Below are 22,335 nucleotides of genomic sequence, written 5' to 3' on the forward strand. Positions count from 1 at the left end.
TGTGGGATTGTTTTGTGTAAATGCATGGCAACTGCTCAAATTCAGCTAATTCATTAAGACAAATATAAATAATAAAAATGTTAATTAACTAATATGTCAACAGTCTGTTATGGCAGCATGTATAGCCAGTAGTGTTTCTTACTAACTCTCACTTATTTAAGATGATTTGACTAAGCATTTTGGGACATTAGTTGTACATGTTTTACAGGGTGAGGAATGGTGATGTACAGCATGTTCAAGGTCTCATGCCAAATGTCCAATGGGTGTTAAAGTCAAGGAAATCAATTTTCTTGTTTTAAAACACTCCGGTATTGATTTGGCAGTGTGCTTTGGGACATTGTCTTTGTGATACTAGGTTTTTAGTTAAGGCATTCTAAAGAAAAATGTGCAGTAATTATTTTTCCCCTTAAATCTTGACCAGATTTTCAGTCTCAGCTGCTGGTAGATGATATAATTAACCTCTTCAAAATCCCAGATAAAAGACCCCAAAACATCACAGATACTTATAAGCCCATAGGAAAAAGCTCACTTGGCTGGATGCTGTCACTTAGTAACTTCTATTGAAAGAACTGTTTTTGGTAGTCCTCATATTATATTTGACCATTCAAATGCATTTTGTCAGCAAAAGCCAACAGTTTGGGGTATGTTTTTTAACTTGACAGAAGACTGATGTTTAATGCACTTTATAATAGTTGCAAAAAAAAACAAGCCTTATTTACACCGATCAGCCATAACATTAACATCACCTCCTTGTTTCTACACTCACTGTCTATTTCATCAGCTCCACTTACTATATAGAAGCACTTTGTAGTTCTACAATTACTGACTGTAGTCCATCTGTTTCTCTACATACTTTTTTAGCCTGCTTTCACCCTGTTCTTCAATGGTCAGGACCCCCACAGGACCACCACAGAGTAGGTATTATTTAGGGGGTGGATCATTCTCAGCACTGCAGTGACAATGCCATGGTGGTGGTGTGTTAGTGTGTGTTGTGCTGGTATGAGTGGATCAGACACAGCAGCGCTGCTGGAGTTTTTAAATACCGTGTCCACTCACTGTCCACTCTGACACTCCTACCTAGTTGGTTCACCTTGTAGATGTAAAGTCAGAGGCGATTGCTTATCTATTGCTGCTGTTTGACTTGGTCATCTTCTAGACCTTCATCAGTGGTCACAGGACGCTGCCCACGGGGTGATGTTGGCTGGATATTTTTGGTTGGTGGACTATTCTCAGACCAGCAGTGACAGTGAGGTGTTTAAAAACTCCATCAGCATTGATGTGTCTTATTCACTCATACCAGCACAACACACACTAACACACCACCACCATGTCAGTGTCACTGCAGTGCTGAGAATAATCCACCACCCAAATAATACCTACTCTGTGGTGGTCCTGTGGGGGTCCTGACCATTGAAGAACAGGGTGAAATCAGGCTAAAAAAGGTGTATAAGCCCATAGCAAAAAGCTCACTTGACTGGATGCTGTCACTCAGTAACTTCTTTGGAAGAACTGTTTTTGGTAGTCCTCATATTATGTGTGACCATTCAAATGCATTTTTGTCAGTTAAAGCCAACAGTTCGGTTGGTTTTTCAACTTGACAGAGACTTCATGCACTTTATAATAGGTGCAATAAAACTAGCCCTATTTATATGGTGCATCAAAGTCAGTGGCTACAGTATAATCAGTTATAATCACAAAAATAGGAGGGCATGCCAAAGATAATTTCATAATAAAGCTATCTACACAACCACATTAATAATCTAAATTGTTTTATGTATGTTTTTAAATCTTCACAACAACAGTTGCAGAAATAATTGCAATCCCAAAACTGCTATTCCATAAATTTCCTTTACAAGTTGATTTCCACTATACAGAGCATATTTATTATAATTATGTATGCAAATCCCTCTCTCTGCCTCTCATAACTATAACCTTTGGTCTTTGCACTGACAGAAGGGCAGAGAGACAGAGGGAGCGAAAGACAGGTGGCCAGGCCAATCCTCACATGCCCTTTGCTCCCCTTTTTGGCTTCCTTTCTTTCACTATTTCACTGTGTTTTGCGTGCTCTAGCTCCTGGTGACAAGCTGCCCCATTCACTCGTTCACTCTCCTCCTCTCTCTAGCTTTTGTTCCGCCAGCTCGGCTCTCCGCTCCCCTATTCAAGTTACAGACGGCCCACCATTGACGGGAGCCCCTGCCCAAGTCATAGTGCCCCCCCCCCCCCCCCCCCCCCATCTCATCCGCACACACATAGGCACATACACATAGACATGCATACTCACACATCCACAGTTCTGCAGCTGCTATGGTAATGAGAGAGGAAGACAACTGAGGTAGAAGGCTGGAGAGAGTAAGGGAGGAGGGGTGCAAGAGTAGAGAACAAAAAAAAGAAAGGGGGATCCTTCTCATGCAACTTAATAACCAGTGGCCCAAATGAAAAAAAAAAAACCTCTATCCCATGCACAACTCCTTTTCTTTTCCCCTCCTGTCGGCTTCCCACCCAGCTCCCTAACCTTACCCCCCTGACTTAGTTCCGCAGCTCCTTTCCTAGCCTCCCTTTTCTCACTGAAATCCATTTTACACTAAACCCTATAAACTGTGACTAAAGTAACCCAAATGCAGTGAAGTCTGAGAAGAGCATTGTATTAAGTTTTGCTTTGGCATTGCTTGTAAAAATAGTTTTTGTCTTCACCATCTGTTAAGCTTTCAGATATTTGTGTTATGACTTTTTTGACTTTGAAAAATTAGGCTTATTGGTCTCACCAGTGTAGAGTCTACTACAATTTTTATGTATTATGAAATCAATACATACAAAGAGTATACAGCATTTATTGTACAACCTGTATTCTAACTTGGAACAGTAGGTAAAATGCAAATAATACCAGCAAGCAGTGATTTGTAAGCGTTATTATGATGGTATTAAAAACAGCACAAATTAATTCATGTTTTACCTAATGTTTTATTAATGTTTCTAAGTATATGCTAATTCCTAATTTGATGCCTGCAACACATTCTGATAAAACACACACATATACACATCAAATATCAAAAATACCTGTTTTAGAATTTTCTACATGTAATGCTATCGTGAGCTATATATAAAAGGAACAAAGAAACAAATGGCTTAGTCGCTTACAAACAAGAATGGGTCAAGGTGTATAGTTCAAAAGCTTAAGAACAATGTTTTTCAATGCATAATTGCGAGGAATTTTGGGGTTTCACCATCTACAGTCCATATTATTATGAAAAGATTCAGCCAGAGAAATCTCAAAACGTCAATAGATTTAAAGTCGACATGCTTCTGTAATTAACATAACCACATTGGTTCGGGATCACTTCAAAAATCCCTTGTCAGTAAGTACAGTTAGTTGCTGCATCTACAGTTGCAAATGAGTGCTCTGCTACACAAAGCCAAAGTCATATATAAACGACATCCAGAAACACTGGACTGAAACACATCTATGCAAAATGGAAGTAATGTACGTTGTGTTCGCTGAACCAAAGAGCAAAAAGAACCATCCCAACTGTTACAAATGCAAAGGTTTAAAAGCCAGCGTGTCACAATCTGAGGATGTGTTAGTACCAATGGCATGGGTAGATGGCACATTGCACAGTGCTTTTAATGCTGAGTGTTAAATATGCTACTATCTGCAGTAGATACATTTTTAGGGATGTCCGTGCTAGTTTCAGCAAGACCAAGCCACATTCTGTGCATGTTACAACAGCATCAATTTATATCAAAAGAGTTACATTAAATATCTTGTCTTTGAACTGCTGTTAATTTAATGCAGGCCAAAAAGGATTTGCTTACCCCTGTCTGTTTTTATTTATATTCTTCCTTCTTTCCAAACTTTTTTGAAATAGGGTTTATATGCACTGCTCTACAAATAGTATTTACAGTTTTTTTTATATAAGGACCATCACAGGTCAGACTAATTTATCTAATTTCCTTTGACAAATAGAAATAAAAAAATAATAATAATTAACTAATATGTCAACAGTCTATTATGTATTCACCCGCTCTTGTTTAATATTTGGCAGAGCCTCTTATATGGCAGCATGTACAGCCAGTAGTGCTGGATAGCTCTCAGTTGTTTAAGATGATTTGATTTAACATTTTGGCACATTCCTTTTCACATGTCTGTCTGGCTGGGTTAGAAATGGTGGTGTACAGCATATTCAAGGTCTCAAGTCAAATGTTTAATGGGGTTAAAATGGGACTAAAGTCAAGGAAATCAATTTTCTTGATTTAAAACACTCAAGTATTGATTTGACAGTGTGCTTTGGGACATTGTCTTTGTGACACTAATTACTAAGTGTGAAAAGAAAAATGAGGTGCAGTAAATATTTCCCATAAATCTTGACCAGATTTCCAGTCTCAGGTGCTGAAAATCATCTTAATCAAAGGATGCTAGCATAAACGTATTTTATGATGGGGATGGCGCTACCTGCTTTATTAGAATTAGACCTCACAGCACACTTTGAATTCAGGCAAAAACATTCCATTAGCTAGGCTATATTTAAACCAAAAAGAAATATTAAAGAAAAGAAATAGTATCATATATATGGTATATTATCTTATAAACACAAGTGCCTACTGGTCAATCTGAAAAAATGAATTTGTCTAAGTTTGACAATCACAACAAAATACTGATAAATTGTGGAAGCACAGAATTCAATATGCTTTTATGTGAACCAAATATATGTGTGTGTGTGTGTGTGTGTGTGTGTGTGTGTATGTGTGAGCCGGAGGACGAGGTGAACCAGGGGACTACCCTGGCAGACGGTAGTGGGGCCCCATGCAGACTCCACTGCACAGCTATTCGTCTTACGTCTGTGCATGCTGACCTGCAGGATCACATCTCATCTGCCCCCCTGTCAGATCAGAAAAGAGTTGCAGGAGTGCCCATATGGAGCCCCCACTCTCCAAATACTCACACATAACTCAAGCCGTTTGTCCCTGTGTGATTAATAAGGCCAGTATGGAGTTAAACATCTGTGAGGTAACAGGTGGAGAGGCCTTGACCTAAGAGACAGATTTCACAGACAAGATGCTCCAGACTGGCCAGCTTCATTCATTCTTCTTGCTTTGCTGGAACATCTTACGTAGTGGAGTTTCTGACTGGTGTAAAATACTAGTGTAGGTGATTTTCACCTTTTTGGACCGCTCAAAGAAGCTTTAAGGGGAAGAAGATTTTCATGTGATGATGATGTGAAAGCAGAGGTGCATCAGCTACGCGCTCAACCATAAACATTTTTTGCTGATGGCATAAAAAAGTTGGTACAACGCTTAGAAAAATGCATTAGAAGGTGACCATATGCAAAAGTAATGAAATTTGTTTTTGAAATTCTTAATAAATAGAATTTTAAAAAGTGCGGAAACTTTTTGAAGAACTCTCGTACTTTACTAGAGGTATGGTGTTCCTGAGATCATATGTAATACTCTTTCTTCTCTAAACATGACAAAATGAAATTTTGTATATGTATTTTACAAAAGAAACCCATATACACTGGCTTTGCACTGAGAATAAAGTACTTTGAAGAAATAATTCTGCTCCATATATCACATTAAAGTACTACAAAGATTGAATTTCCAAGTCATTTCTCAGTATACTGCACAAATAAACATTAACTGTGGTTTTAGCTTGAACTTGAGCAGTACTACATGACATTGTAATGCCTGAGTGAACACATGGCTATGATTCTTCTTACAATATGACTTTTGCAGATTTGAAATATGCATGTGCTCTGGTTTGTGTAGATGTGTGCTCTCATGCATGAACATATTCATGTATGTAATTTCTAGCATGTAATTGCAGAAGATAAATGCCCAGTTGTACTAGGTGAAACTTTTGGGGTTTGGGAGTGCTGGGCTGATTCTCTTTTTGGACGGCTTGGCTGAATGGAGCCATTCACAAGGCTCTAACCACATGCTTTCTTTATCTGCATTGTTATCCCCCTCCCCTTTACCCTCTGCTGCATAATTGGCACTCCATAATGGGTGTAGGGTTTGGGGAGGGGAAGCACTGGGAGTATTTGGGTGAAAGTGAAGAGCAGAGTGGGGGTGGGTGGGACATAAAAAGGGGGAGGCGGGAATCCTGCGAGAGGTAAAGTATAGCCTAACAGACCAAAAGTTCCTGATGCACTATCCTAACCATCCTTTGTTTAAGGCAAGTTCTCGCAGTGTCAGTGGTATTGAGATCAGTGTGATTGTGGATATTTGCAGCTACAATTCACTGATACCATTTCTAAAATTGGACTTTCTGTACCATGTAAATAAAACAATTTCCAGTTCTCAGGGTATATAACTTTAAATGAAAACATCTAAGCTATTTTGGCAATGTCAGAACAAGAATTACAACTGAAGTTTTTAACAAATTGTAATACTTCTACAACCTTCTTGATTCACCTGTTTATGAATTTACAAAAATAAACTTTATGTCCTTAAAAACTCAACTCAGTGAGGTTTAACTACTTAATAATTTAAGAAGTGAAAAGGTGGATGCTTGGCTACTGCAGCTGTCTAATTTTCCAGCTCTCCACAGAAACTAAGGGTGTGCTACTGCTTTACTCTGATCGGGGACACAGAGGGTTCAGCATCACCTGTACACACACTTGGTCACAACACTCTTTCACAAAAATAAAAAAGTGAATCATTTTTATTCATTAAACAAAGAAATATACTATATTCATTTATTTAACCCCTTGGTCAGAGTTGCAGTGCGATCGGTTCACCCAAAAAGGCCACCAATCCATCGCAGAGCCGACAGCACCACTGAGATTTAAACTCGGATCTTAGAGGTGCATGGTTGGCTAGCATAGTAGACTGCTGTGCCACCCCAGAGCATTATACAAAAGGGATAATGAGTTAAAACATACACAACTACAATTTTATTTACTTAGGAAACAATCTTTGCTGTCCAGGTAAAACAAGTGGTTGACCTGTATAAGCAATGATTTGTTTGTTTATTTATTAGGATTTTAACGTCATGTTTTACACTTTTGGTTACATTCATGACAGGAAACGGTAGTTTTTCTTCACACAAGGTTCATCAGTTCACAAGGTTATATCGAACACAGTCATGGACAATTTAGTGTCTCCAATTTACCTCACTTGCATGTTTTTGGACTGTGGGAGGAAACCGGAGCTCCCGGAGTAAACCCACGCAGACACGGGGAGAACATGCAAACTCCACACAGAAAGGACCCAGACCGCCCCAACTGGGGATCGAACCCAGGACCTTCTTGCTGTGAGGCGACAGTGCTACCCACTTAGCCACCGTGCCGCCTGTATAAGCAATGACTGCAACTTTTTCTGTAATTTAAGATTTGTATTTCAAATAATTTAAGCCCAATTTTCTTTGCAGATTTGCTTTGCATCAGACAAACTAGTATTTTTTGGGGGATGAACTGCTTATTACAGGTCAAGCATCTCTATTAAGTTTAAATAATTGTTTTGACTAGGCCACTTCAAACATTAATTGTGGTACTTTTGTGGTGTTTTTGTATTTGATACCACTGATATGTCATAACCAGATTACATCCTTTACATTTCCTTAAGATAACTGTGATTAAAAGTGATCACAATATTGTTAATATAGCTGGGATGTTTTACAATGCCATAAATGCTCTTTTTGAACTTTTTGGTTTTCTGGCTCCACTTTTATTAATTCTACACTATATACCAATTGTTTACTGTCTACTGTCTATTATTTAATAGACATGTTTATTACGATTGCTGTGATTTGCTTCTTCATGTGAGGACAGTTTCATGAAGCAATGGAGCCATTGTATTGTGTTGCCTTTAAGTTAACGTGTTAAATTTTAAACCTTAGCTCCCCCTAGTGGTTCTTCAGCTAGAGCTAGTTGATTAAGACAAAAAATCACAAAATAATTTACACAATGCAGTCTAGTAACACTATACAGTCTTCCTTAACTTTAATATATTCTGTTATACTAATATATTGTTTTAACTTCATTCATTTATTATAACACGTACAATTACCTCACTCACACCTAGAGACAATTAAGAGTAACAATTCCTCCTACTATGTATGTATGTGGTTGAAAAAAACAAGTATGCAGACACTAGACAGATATGATTTAACAGGACCTTTTCATTTAAAACATATTATCATTCATATGGAACGTTTTATTAATTAAATCAGAATGTGTGTATGTTGCAGATAGTGTACATACTGCAGGTAGTGTTCATGCAGCATGTAGTTGTTATGTTGCAGGTAGTGTACATGCAGCAGTCAGTGTACATGTTGCAGGTGCATGCTGCATGTAGTGTACATGTTGCATGTAGTGTATGTACTGCAAGTAGTGCACATGCTACAGGATGTGTGCACTTTACAGGTAGTGCACATGTTGCAGGTAGTGTTCATGTCGCAGGTAGCATAATACAGGTGTGCAGGATGTGTGTATGTTGTAGATAGTGGACATGCTGCAGGTAGTTTACATTCTGCAGGAGGTGTTCGTGTTGCAGGCAGTGTACATGTTGCATGTAGTATACATGCTGTAGGCAGGGTACATGCTACAGGTAGTGTAAATACTGCAGATAGTGTACATGATGCATGTAGTGTGCATGTTGCAGATAGAGTACATTATGCATGTAGTGTGCATGTTGTAGATTTGTGTGCATATTCCACATATTGTGCATGTTGCAGATAGCAAACATATTGCAGGTAGTGAACATGTTGCAGATAGTAAACATATTGCAGGTAGTGTACATGCTGCAGACAGTGTACAGTGTTGCATGTGGTGGACATACAGTAGGCAGTGTACATGCTGCAGGGTGTGTGTGTGTATGTTGCAGATAGTGTACATGATGCATGCAGTGTGTATGTTGTAGATTTGTGTGCGTATTCCACATAGTGTGCATGTTGCAGATAGTCTACATATTGCAGGTAGTGAACATATTGCAGGTAGTCTACTGCAGGTTGTGAACATATTGCAGTTAGTCTAGGTTAGTTTAGGTAGTGTACATGGTGTAGTGTACATGCTGCAGGTAGCGTACAAGCTGCAGATAGAGAACATTTTGCTGGTAGTGTACACTCTGCAGGTATTAAACATATAGGAGGTAGTGCACATGTTGCGGGTAGTTTACAGGTTGCAGGTATTAAACATATTGCAGGTAGTGCACTTGTTGCGGGTAGTTTACAGGTTGCAGGTGTTAAACATATTGCAGGTAGTGCACTTGTTGCGGGTAGTTTACAGGTTGCAGGTAGTGCATTTGTTGGGGGTAGTTTACAGGTTGCAGATAGTGCACTTGTTGCGGGTAGTTTACAGGTTGCAGGTAGTGCACATGTTGCGGGTAGTTTACAGGTTGCAGGTAGTGTACTTGTTGCGGATAGTTTGCAGGTTGCAGGTAGTGTACATGTTGCGGGTAGTTTACAGGTTGCAGGTAGTGCACTTGTTGCGGGTAGTTTACAGGTTGCAGGTAGTTTACATGTTGCGGGTAGCCTCTTGGGGGCCCTAGCCATGCTTTTGGGGCCCCTAGCCATGCTTTTTGGCCCTAGCCATGCTTTTGGGCCCCTTATGAAAATGGATGAGGCGTTGTGGCACTGCTCTGACTTCGACTTCTGGCTATTAGGGGTCCTAGGAAAGAGGGGGGCATATTTTTAGAGGGCCCTGGTTATGAGAGCCCCTACCAGGGGGCCCTAGAGAAGAGCAGGGCATACCATTAGAGGGCCCTTGATCACGAGGGCCCCTGCTATGGGGCCCTTGACTTCCATAGAAGTCGTTTACCATGGCTCCTTGACTTTCTAGGGACCTACAAATTGCCAGGCAAGCTACCATATTTCATATTTCATAACTCTTTGCCCAGGGGCCCAGACTATCCTTAATCCGTCCTTGGTTGCAGGTAGTGTACATGTTGCGGGTAGTTTACATGTTGCGGGTAGTTTACATGTTGCAGGTAGTGTACATGTTGCAGGTAGTGTACATGTTGCAGGTAGTGCACATGTTGCGGGTAGTTTACATGTTGCAGGTAGTTTACATGTTGCAGGTAGTGTACATGTTGCAGGTAGTTTACATGTTGCAGGTAGTGTACATGTTGCAGGTAGTGTACATGTTGCAGGTAGTTTACATGTTGCAGGTAGTGTACATGTTGCAGGTAGTTTACATGTTGCAGGTAGTGCACATGTTGCAGGTAGTTTACATGTTGCAGGTAGTGTACATGTTGCAGGTAGTTTACATGTTGCAGGTAGTGCACATGTTGCAGGTAGTGTACATGTTGCAGGTAGTTTACATGTTGCAGGTAGTGTACATGTTGCAGGTAGTGTACATGTTGCGGGTAGTTTACAGGTTGCAGGTAGTTTACATGTTGCAGGTAGTGTACATGTTGCAGGTAGTTTACATGTTGCAGGTAGTGTACATGTTGCAGGTAGTTTACATGTTGCGGGTAGTTTACATGTTGCGGGTAGTTTACATGTTGCAGGTAGTTTACATGTTGCAGTTATTCTACATGCTGCAGGTGGCAGCAGAGGCTGTGACTGAACTTGGTGCGTGAGCTTCGCCTTTAACCCCGTCGTGTGTCAGTGCAGATCTGCGGTGAATTGCGCACATACCGAGGCGTGGACGGAAAACATTTACACTGCGGGCTGGAAATGAAACACAGTTCTTATTTAAACTTTTTTCCACTGAAGACTGAACTGAGAGTGTACTGGGTGCGCTCTGGATTTACTGTAAACCTGACTAAGTTGAGAAGTGTCGCTAGAATGAATGCTTGAGTTAGCATTGCGTTAAGCTAACTGTGCTACTCTACAGTCTCTTCTCCTAGCTTCAAAGTTCTTGTCGAAATGATCGCATTTTCGAAAACGCTTGATCATCATGACATTTTCTGACTAGTATTAGATGTGGATTATACACGCTCATGTGGAGTTTCGATTGCTTTGCATTGCGTTAAATGTCAAGACCGAGTCAAGTAGCAAGGGTGAGTAGCAAGCAACAGGCTACATTGGTTTAGCAGCTCGTCTAGTTTGACAGTGAACTTCAGATGTTACGAAAGTGGGACATACGATCATATCTGGACTACGATCAACCGAAGCTATGGATTAAACTGGGATTTCTGGGTTGAAGTTGCGCTGGCCAGCAAGATAAACTGTCAACCTTGCTAGCTAGCTTAGCGACCAACCAAGTAAGTTTTGCAGCTTTCCACAAGATAACAATCTTCTTGTTTACATAGCTTTTTGTTTACATAGCTTTCATTACGGTCCTTTTAAAATATTACTCTTTATACTGTTAATAAACTATTTAACGCAAATGCATTACGATTCGTTAACTGGCTGACCTGTTGTGTTTAGACTAACCTATCAATTTGTCATCTGTCTGCTGACCTAGTTTACTGTTGTTAGTAGATGCGTCCCAACCTCGTATCTTCTTAACGGTGTGTCCTAATAGTATTGATAATGTGCTGGTTAAGATGTTGTGAGCAATTATACTATATTTATGTGGAATTTAAAAGATTAAAATGAAAGGGTTCGTACCACAGTAAATTAGGATTACCTTCTTAGCTACTTTAGCAACAAACCTAGCAAGTCTTCATATTAAGTTTTCATTTAGCGAGAATTATATTATTTTAAGGTACATAAATTGGTAACATGCAATAAAGAACGAGCTGTTTAAGCAGTACTAACTCGTATATTTGGAAAGTAATACTAAATTAACTAAATTTGCGTGAATTTGTATTGTATTCACTTTAATGAATACGTTTTTAATATTTGTTGGGTTGTCATAACCATCTTTGTTTTAGTTGTTTTATTTGATTTATATGTTTATATGTTGGTGCGCATGTATATTATTTTGTATGTATGTTAATGATTTGTTAAATGTTGCATAGTTGAGTGGTATTTATACTTGATTTTAATGTACAGCACTTTGGTTGACACACGTTGTCTTTTAAATGTGCTATAGAAATAAAGGTGACTTGACTTGTAACTGTTTACCTTTGCAGGTTTGTTTTTTATTGGCTGCGTCTTAAACCACGCAGGATTTGCTAAATAGTATGTAAAAGTAGTAACGATAACAGACATCCCAAGTTGCAAAAACTCATTTTAGGGAGGTACGCCCGGACCCGGACCTCGACCTCGACCCCCCAAGCCCAAAAAAGCTAAAAAAAAAAAAAAAAAAACTCTCGCACACACCAAAGGATATATATGGGTGATAACAGAACTTTTAGGAGCTGCTAACGGAGCTACTAAGCTAACTGTTCGCGTCACAAACACGTGTACTACCTAGTGCACTAGATAGTGTGAAAGATAATAGATTTATGTTCCCTACATAGTGCACTAGATAATGTGAAAGATAATAGATTTATGTTCCCTACATAGTGCACTAGATAGTGTGAAAGATAATAGATTTATGTTCCCTACATAGTGCACTAGATAGTGTGAAAGATAATAGATTTATGTTCCCTACATAGTGCACTAGATTGTATATTAGAAAAGAATTTATGTTCCATACCTAGTGCACTAGATAGTGTACTAGATAATAGACTTATGTTTCTTACATAATGCTTTAGGTAGTGTATTTGTTAACGGATTTAGTGACTGAAGAAGTCATTCGGATTGAGTGACGAAACGTATCTCTACAACAAACTTGTGTCCAGATGAACTGATTCAACTTTGTGGATTTGTGTACGTGGATTATTGAGCATGCATCAACAGATTAACGGATTTAGGTTCCCTACATAGTGCACTAGATAATATTTTAGATATGAATTTATGTTCCCTACAAAGTGCACTAGATATTGAATTAGACAATTGGTTTATGTTCCCTACACAGTGCGCTAGATTGTATATCAGATCACGGATTTACGTTCCCTACGTAGTGCACTAGATAGTGTATTAGATAACGCATTCATGATCACTACATAGTGCACTAGAAAGTATAACTAGATGATGATTTGTGTTCCTTACATAGTGCACTAGATAGTGTATTACATAATTAATTATGTTCCCTACATAGTGCACTAAATTGTATATCAGATAATGGATTTATGTTCCCTACATAGTGCACTAGACCGTATATTAGACAATTGATTTATGTTCCCTACACAGTGCACTAGATTGTATATCAGATAACGGATTTAATACGCGATCTGGGAAAAAAGTCTGTGTCGCCTGCGTGTGCGTGTGTGTGCTCTTGGTCGCTCGTTCTAGATTCCGGGAGATTTTATCTGACTTGCGGGCATCAGGGAGTCGCTATTGTAGTCGCAAAAAATGCTTTTCCGCGATAATAACCAGACCAGACCAGTTTGCCTTAGGAATTAAGAATACCCTTTATTCTTAAGAACGTAACACCAGCGGGAAGGTTTCAGAACAGATCTGACAAAACCTTCCCCGAGATGTTAACATTTGTGTCTCTTATACTTTCAACATGAAATGCATGGTTCATGGTGTAGTCTCATTGGCTAATCACAAATGTCCATACAATGAATATGCATTGTTCACAGGAATCACGGGACCCCCCAGGGTGAAACAGATGTAAAACTTTTGAAATGAGCCCAGTTGTAAATTCCAGACCCCCCCATGGGTGAATCCTGTTATCTCCAGTCATAAAGTCCAGGTGTAAACCATTGTGCCTTTCAACTACCACACTATGTATATGCGAGAGACTCCTGGACCTTCCGGGAGACTTGGGATGTCTGCGATAATGAGTTGTGCTTAGTACTGTTTTGTGTTGTAGTTTGCGATTTGGGACACAGTTACTTCTCAGTTGCTTAATAATGTTGCAGTGACTTACTTGCTAGCTAGCTGCATGATAATCTAGATTAAGTTTTGCAACGTTTCCAAAACGAACATAAACTGTTTTACTTTGCTTTCGTTTCGGTTCTTTTAAAGGTTTATACATTTATGTGATTAATAAACAACGTATTGCAAACAAATCAGCATCTCACTTACTAACTTGTTGTGAACATTTGCTTAGGTAAACATTTTCTCAACTCTCAGCTTGCCTAGTTTACTATTGTTAGTGGATGCGTCCAAACGACATATTTTCTAAACGTGTGTCCCAATAGTATTGATACTTTTTATATCATGTAGTTTGTTACTTTTTGGGATGTTGTCAGCTGACCATTAGTTTTTGGACATTCTGTTCCAAACCATTGATAATACTATGGTGTTTCTCCTGCCCCCTACTTAGAGGTGTAAAACCCTCCACTCTTCTAGGAAGGTTTTGCACAAGATTTTGGAATGTCTGCAGGAATTTGTGCCCATTCAGCTGAAAGAGCATTCCTGAGGTCAGGCACTAGTGTTAGGTGAGAAGACCTGGTTGCAAACAATGTTCAAGTTTTTTTGAGCTGCAACTTGGGACATGAGCATTGTTGCTGGAGTAATTCCAAGTCATTCACATCCATACTGTGGACCCTAATTCACCCTTAACCATTACAAATCTTGGCTTTTGCATCTTGCTGATAAGTCTGGCCGGTCCTTTTTGTGTTTGGCACTAGCTGAAATGTGAATTCATCTGACCAGAGCACACGTTTCAGTTGTCTTTTTGTCTATCTGAGATAAGCTCGCTTCCAGAGAACTCGGCACCATTTGCATGTAGAATCCATAGACATGGATTTCTCGTTCAAGTTCCTCTTTCACTTTCTCTTTCAGTTTCATGTTGCATTTGTTTATGCAGGGGGGAGGAAGCTGTGTTAACTGACAATAAAGGTCAGCACCAATGGTTTCCGGCTTCACTCTACACGGACTAAAACCTTTTTGTATTTCCTGAATCTTTTTACTATATTATGCTTGGTAGATGGCGAAAGTGTTTTGCAATCTTGCGTTGATACATTTTTAACTGATATTTTTTTCAAAGTTCTTATTTGCAAACACTGAGCCATTTGGTGGATCCTCCTTTTGTCATGATAAATCTGGAAACAGTGCTTGTGTCTTTCAAACATCTGCTCCTCCAGTAAGTAATTCTGAAAAATTCATGTTCAACACAATATGAATGTCTTAAAATTATGGAGAACAATAACGGACCATTCTTATTTATAACCAAACCGGTATGCAGATTGTTTTCAAATAGCGTTTTTTGTATTCTCAGCAGTTTGTCTTGGTGTAGGGCTTTTAAAATATTAGGGGTTTTGTAGCATTTTCAAGATTATAGTAAACTGTAAAAACAACTTTTTAACGTTTAGTGCAACTTGTTAACTTAATATCATACACTTTAAAGCTACCTTTATTTTTATTTTAAATAGTACCCTGCAGTAAAATATGGTACACATCCAAATTCAGAACCATCTGTACAGTATGTGCTATTGTCCATTTACAATTGCTTTTATTTTTTTCATAGTACCATTTTAATAAAAGCTATTGCAATTGGGTTTTAAATATGTTGCTTGTATTGCCTTACCTTACTGTACTAGTGATTTTGTGATGCTTGCATTTGACATCACCATGTGTCCCTAGTAAATAGTATATGCACCAATGGCTGCAAATGTTTAGCCACACTCCACATTGAACAGTGAATGGTGTAAACACAGTGACACAGAAGAAATTAAAAGTTGATTTTGATATAATTACTGGGTGCAGGGGCTCTGGACTTATGCGTGATAGATTCCCAGTTTAGAATTGAAATGTGTAAACATGGATTGTAGTTTCCTTGTTTGACTTGGAATCAAACAGCCAAGCCATTGGGGATGCACCTGCCAGTGTGTTCTCTTTTAGATGCCCAGGTAAAATAAACATGGGTGTCAATTTAAGTATGCTGGCCAAAAGGATTTGATGTGATGAAACCTTAATATGGGTGCAGCTAAATAAAACAAACGTATGAGTAATCCAGTAATGCAGTTCCCTTAACTAACAAACATTATTGTTCCCTTAATCAATGTCTTTAATCAAACACTGTAAATAATAATACTTTGATGGGTATATTATATTATGGGCACTTGGGTCCTATAATGGTCCTGAAATTGAACACAGTCCTACTTATTTTTTATCCATTGCAACACTGGAAGAGCTGGATCCATACACAAAATGACTGAAAGGGTTCAAAGTAAAAACAAAATAGACCTAGTTGCTATTGTATTCAGTTTTTTAAAGGTTTTTTAAAGCACTAGCTATTTAGCTCCAATGCAGAATCATAAAACACAGGACGTGATGGTAAACTTGTCCATTGTGCCAATAAATGGTATGCACATGAGGTTTGCCTTGGTGTTGAGAGTGGCGTGAGAGCTATATCTCAGACATGGAAAGGTGTAAATTTTGGGACACATCATCAGTAGTGTACCTTTGAATCAAGGGGTGTTTCGGCCTTTCAACACTAAACACCCTCATCAAAGGTGGCCAACTACAGGGTGATCAAACCTGAGCTTGTGTCCCATGTCCAATCATGAGAATTGCCTGGTTATTTAGTCCACGGGACTATGCGTGGGACTATTAGGGGTGTCCACTAATCTCATACCTTGTTCATTCTCCTCCTAGAGGCTTGTGACATGGGTTCTCTAATGGGATGGGGTAGGGAGGGGATTAGTGAGCGGGTCCTGTCGATGCTCTTTGAGCCCAGCAATGGTCCTTCCGCTTGATCCATATCCACTGGCTGCTTCTTTCGGCCGCTTCAGAAACTGATCTAATTGTTTGTCGCAGAGCCTGTCCGTGGATGCCAAGGTCTTTTAGCAGCCTGATGGTGGAGGAAGCTACAAAACCTCTGCAACCCACTTCGACCGGATAGACTTTCGTGTTCCATCCTCGTTGCTGAACATCTGCTGCCAGTTCTGTGTAGCACAGTTTCTTGCGCTCATAGGCCTCTTCTGTTAAATTCTCCCATGGGACTGTGAGCTCTATGATGTAAACAGACTTCAGTGAAGGGGACCAGAGTACCAAGTCTGGCCTAAGGGTGGTGGCTGCATTGTTATTCAATTTTACTGGAGATGCTGTAGAGCTAATGCTACAGAGCAGCCTACAGTCTACCTGGGATAAAATGTGTGGGCAAGTCGTTTGAGCAACAAACATAGTACAATATTTGCAGATGTATTTACATTTCTGTTTACTTTAGCATTTAGCAAACACTTTAGCATTAATGTACCAACAGTGGGTTTCTGTAAGTTCTCACAATGTGTCAGTCACTAGCACAAAACCACTGAGTTATTACAGCTAATGTTGGTTTTTATTATTTTTGTATCGCAATATTTGTAGACTTAAATATTTCCTTATTTCAAATATAACTAGCTAGTTTGCTTATTTATCTTTCAGAAAAATGACAGCAGACCATGAACAGTAAAGCACAAAATCATAGCTTCTATATCCTAAGACTGAGTTTTGGTGGTATGTCACTACTAGTGTGTTTTTTTTTTTTTTTTTTTTTTTCTTTATTCCGCCATTCTTGCAATTATTTACATAGTCATGTTTTTAAATTTATGAATGTGTGAAATATGTAAACTTGGTGTGTTTACAATCAGTGCCTTTACACCAGCTGTAGTTTATGTGTCACATGAAAGGACAAAAAGACTTTAGAATTAGAACAAAATTCACCATTTTCATTAAACTGATATCTGACAGCCATTAGTCCATGATTCATTTATAATCTGCAACCTTTAGCACCATAGCAAAATATAGAACACAGCATGAGTGTCAGATTTCAAGAAGTCATGCTTTATATAATTAATGTAACATAGTAAACATGGTAGTAATGTAGCAGAACCAGTTCAGCATTTAGAGTGTACATTTTATACAGAGTCCGTAGCGAACAGTTAATTAACAGTTAAGTAAACAAGCACTGACTAAACATGCTAATCAAAAAAATCCAATAATATGTCGGATTTTTTTGGCATTTCCTCCAATCGAATCATTGCCAATTCCCTATTGCAATTCTCTTGTTGCTTGTACCTACCTGTGCTGGCCAAGAATATTTTAGATCATCACATAGACCTGCGTGTAGTCGCTGGCTATATCTTTCACCTACCAGTAAGGCAGTCTCACAGAGAGCCGTACCGCGTACGAAGAGACACTCTAGGAACTAACAGTAAATACCCCACCATTGGTGCAGTCACCTCAACCACACAGAATATGTCATTTGTGGTTATATGTATACCCGGCCAGGGTTATAGCACCGTCTGGGATTCAAACTCGTGAGCCTGAGATCTCAGAGATGGTGGGCTAGCATATTAGACCGCTTCGCCACCTGAGCGATCTTGATTATGATTATGATTAAAAATACATTTTAGTCAGACAGGAGAGAGGGTTTGTTAGTAGGGGGGGGGGGTTGTGTTTATTTTACCCCGAAGTAAATACAATTAAAAAAATCATAGTTAAGAAATTGTATTGTGGAATGCAAATTTATGATTGGTCTACCTCTAACCTGTAGTCTGTGTTCACATATTGGACAGTGGGAGCCTGGGTTTGACTCCCAGTTCTTCCTTGCAACCAGTGGTGGGCCACTGGGCAATGCCCTTAACCTTCTTGGCTCCAGGGGCGCCATGCAATGGCTGACACTGCGTTCTGACCCTAGCTTTCAAAGATGTTGGCATATGCAGAAGAAACATTGTGCTGTAGATGTGTATTCATATATGACAGATAAAGACATTTCATCTGCAGTTAGATAAATTTTTTTATTATTATTATATTACATGGACCCTGTTGCCATCTGTTAAAACTGCACTGCTGGCACTAAATTCAGTGAGAATTATCAGTTAATTAAACATACTCATTGACGCACTGCTATACATCACAATGACGCTACATTTTCTGTTTTTAAAAAAGTTCACTGGGTTCGGAGACAGATTCAGTCACTCAGGTCAGTGAAGAAAATAAAGGACAAAATTAATACATCTTGTGTAAAACTGCCCAATCCAGCTGTTATTTATAGTTCTTATACCCAGTGCACAGGAAAACAGGCAGTTTAAAATTGTTTAGTTGTGCTGACTGTGTTAATGTTCATCTTACAGTTCTATATTAATGCTGTGCTCATTATGTAAAGCTGTCTTTTAAAAATAGAGCACTAAGGCTATGTAGTATAAGGTAACTTGCTCAAGTCATAACCACTTGCAAATTGTAAACCTGTATTAACAAGTGCAGTCATTGCTCAGTTATTATTCCCCTAATCATGTGCTAAGCATGTAGAAAAGGGTGCTGGGGTTTCTGCATCAATTATTAACTGGAAAGGGGCAAGTTTAATGTTTTTGTTCTGGACTGTGGAAATATTTCTAGCCAAGTAAAAAAAAATTGCAATTTATTCTGAGACTAGCAAAAGTGTGTATTACCGTGTGGTTACTCACAGCCATCTCTGTGTCATACTTCTCAGGTGAATGTAGCCTCTTCACCCCCCATCCACGTCTGTGACTATAACGGCCATGGCCGCTTGCCCTCCTCCACATCAGAACGGTGGCGTCCACAGGCAGGATCGAGTGCCAAAGCCTCCCGTCACTGCTCTGACACTTCATCTGTACCACAGCAGCCAGAGGGAGGGAGACTGCACCCCGCTCTGCTACCCTCCAGGAGAATATGTTGTTGAACAGCTGGCCATCGAAGCAGCCAAGGAGATTGGTGAGTCATTAACAAATGCAGTAAGCAAATGTGAACCAGGAAACAGAGAACCAACTAGTGAAAGTTCAGAAGAGTTCAGTGCTGATCTTAGATTAGTGTCTAAATCAATAAATACATACACTGTGTGGTCAAAAGTATGTGGACATTTGATCATAAGCTTGTTCGGCATCTTGTTCCTAAACTATGGCTCCACTTTGCAGCTATAACAGGCATTTGACTTCAAAATTTGGGCCTATTTAGTTTTATCTTAAAGTTTTTCCACACCAAACTTGTCAATCCAAGTCTTTATGGACCTTGGCGCAGTCATGCCGGAAGAGGAAATTGGACTTATTATTTCTTTCATATAGTTGATGTTAGCAGTAGGTTCAGCAGAAACATTGAAATAATTAGAGGGGGTGTTCATACCTAAAGCCACATAGTGTCACTCTTTGAAGTGTTAACATGTAATCCAGGTTTAGCCGTATGTCCAAAATGCACTCACTGTAAATGAATGACAGAAATAAGTTTTGGATTTTTGACTGTGACAGTCCAGCACTTTAACAAGGTGTCGCCTATTTGAAAACAAAAAGAGAGATGTCATTGTTGAAGCATATTTGGAGGCCTAAAGAGTCTTTGTGTTCTGTATTGGGAACACTTTACTCTTTATCACTTTTGAGTAAAGTTGTGTTGCAAGAATAGCAAAGCATTTTCATCAAAGCAAAGATATTCCTTTAAAATATGAATCCTTAAAATGAATCCTGTATGGTGGTGCTGAAACATCTATACTGTAACAGAAGTGTATAGGCTTCTAATTCCTCATTAGTGATTATGATTGACTGTGATTGACCATGACCTTAAAAATAAAGCTAGTTTGACTGCACCTATTAAACTCCACAAGCATTGCAATAGGGAAAGTGTAACAAGCTTGAAACTGTTTTAAGCAACTTCAGATACCAAAATCATTTGTATAAACAAATATTTGATAAGTTCAAGGAGAAATCTTTTGGCCAAGGATTTGGCCAAGAAAACCCACTCTGTCATATTATTATAAGAGGAAATTTGTCCAGATGGTAAAGAACCATTAAAAGTGTCTGCCATTAATTAAAAGCTGCTGGGACACTGCGTGATCACTTATCAAGGCTTAAACCACTTTAACTTTTTAAGAGTTTGTCGATAGAGGTGAAGCGGACAGTATTGACAGCCAAATTTGGCTACAAAACGTGTCAGCTACCATTTGAGCTTCAATCAGAATGATCACTTGAATGTTGGAGCTGCAGGCATGTCTGGTTGGAGCAATTTCTATAGTTCCTATAGTTCTTTATCCTGGCTCAGGACCAAACAAGACCCCAATCAGGATAAATCTGTTATAAATGGATTAATGAATGGAAAATATAGGTTTATAGCTTTTATTAGTAGTGAACCAGTCATACCCATCACCAGTACGCACCCAGAGTAACATGGTTCCAGTATACACATCCAGTCCCATTAGGGAAGCTTTTAAATGAGATATTTGGAGAGACCTGTTTGTCTGCCTCTATTTATCATGTACCAACATAAACATGTAGCATGTCAGGCAGGAGTTCATCATCAGTTCATTGCAATCAGAAGCATTCTCCAGACAGAAATATTGTTGTACGACCATACGAATCAGTGCTTGTTTTTAAATGGGTTAGCCTTAAAAATTTGTAGGATTTTATCTTTGTTCTGTATGTGTGACCAAGCACAAGGTCTTTTCAGTAATGAAAGTAAAGCAATTGAGTGATTAGCCCTCTGTTTGACTCTTGTTTTTCCTTCCTTTTACCTTCCACACAGGGGTGTCGCCAGTCTACTTCAACCTTTTCGGCCTTTACAGAGAAAGTGACCGTGTGTGGCTGTCACCCAATTACATCCTTCACTTAGATGAATCTGCCAAAGAGAATCTGATTTTCAGAATTAGGTAATAAAAATGTTTTTATCTGTAAACTGATATCAGTTATTTAAAGCTGTGTAAAGTGTTTATGCGTCACCCTGCACATAATGCGTAATTTGTTTATACAACATGATGCTTGAAATGAATTGGGACATCCTGTTATGGAAAGCACAATATCTGACTCTGTTGTTAGATCTAGATGAAAATATAGACCCTTTGCATAAGGGCAATGTCAGTGTTTATGTTGTGGTATTTAAATACAGGCAGTATTTAATGTTTTCTAAAATATGTCTATGTTTAAAAGTGCACAACTTTGTTTGCTTAGTTTTACTGTTTTCTTTTTCTTTTAATTACATTTACTACATTTAGCAGACATTTTTGTCCAAAGCGACTTACAATTATGACTAAATTGCGGCCTAAGGGCCTTGCTCAGGGGCCCAACAGTGGCATCTAGACGTACTTTAGAAAACAGTTGTCAAGAAATGCAATCTGAAACTGTATTATGCAAAAAGAAAGGTGTACACCAATTCTATGCTAAAACAACGTCATGTTTTCTGGGCCCAGGCTCCTCTCAGATGGACCTAAAGTCATTAAAAACATATGCTATTGTCAGTTGTGTCCTTGTTTCAGCTTGTTTTGGGAAAAACAGACCATACTTCTGAATGAACTGTTGCTAAGAGACGTGTAATGTGATTTTAGAAAGACACATGCTGCTATCGTATTGATCACGTTATGACAGCAAGACAATGCCAGACCTGATTCTACACATGTGGCTTTATAGACACAGATACACGCACACACAAATGTTTGGACAGACACTTATTGTAGCTTTGCAAGTGAAATTGTTGCCAAATTTTGCTTGGTGCAAGACTTCAGCTGCTTGACAGTTGTAGTTGTCTGACTCTCCACCTCATGACGCGCCATACATTATAAATTCGAGAGAGATCTGGACTGCAAGCAGGCAAGT

General features: G+C 39.0%; 1 protein-coding gene across 2 annotated transcripts in view; it reads left to right on the forward strand.

The window, feature by feature from the left end:
- The first annotated feature begins 10,583 nt into the window (after positions 1-10,583).
- The window catches only part of jak2b (Janus kinase 2b), a 29,710-nt gene continuing 17,958 nt past the window's right edge, over positions 10,584-22,335 (forward strand). Inside the window, exons 1-3 of one of the 2 annotated variants that reach the window (XM_063018366.1) lie at positions 10,584-11,142; positions 19,239-19,480; positions 21,272-21,395. In XM_063018366.1, coding sequence (XP_062874436.1) covers positions 19,288-19,480; positions 21,272-21,395 — 317 coding nt within the window. In that variant the 5' untranslated portion in view covers positions 10,584-11,142; positions 19,239-19,287. The remainder of the gene's footprint in view (positions 11,143-19,238; positions 19,481-21,271; positions 21,396-22,335) is intronic. The other variant, XM_063018365.1, reaches the window with a different exon arrangement.

This window comes from Trichomycterus rosablanca, chromosome 21, assembly GCF_030014385.1.
Source record: "Trichomycterus rosablanca isolate fTriRos1 chromosome 21, fTriRos1.hap1, whole genome shotgun sequence".
NCBI classification, from domain to species: domain Eukaryota; kingdom Metazoa; phylum Chordata; class Actinopteri; order Siluriformes; family Trichomycteridae; genus Trichomycterus; species Trichomycterus rosablanca.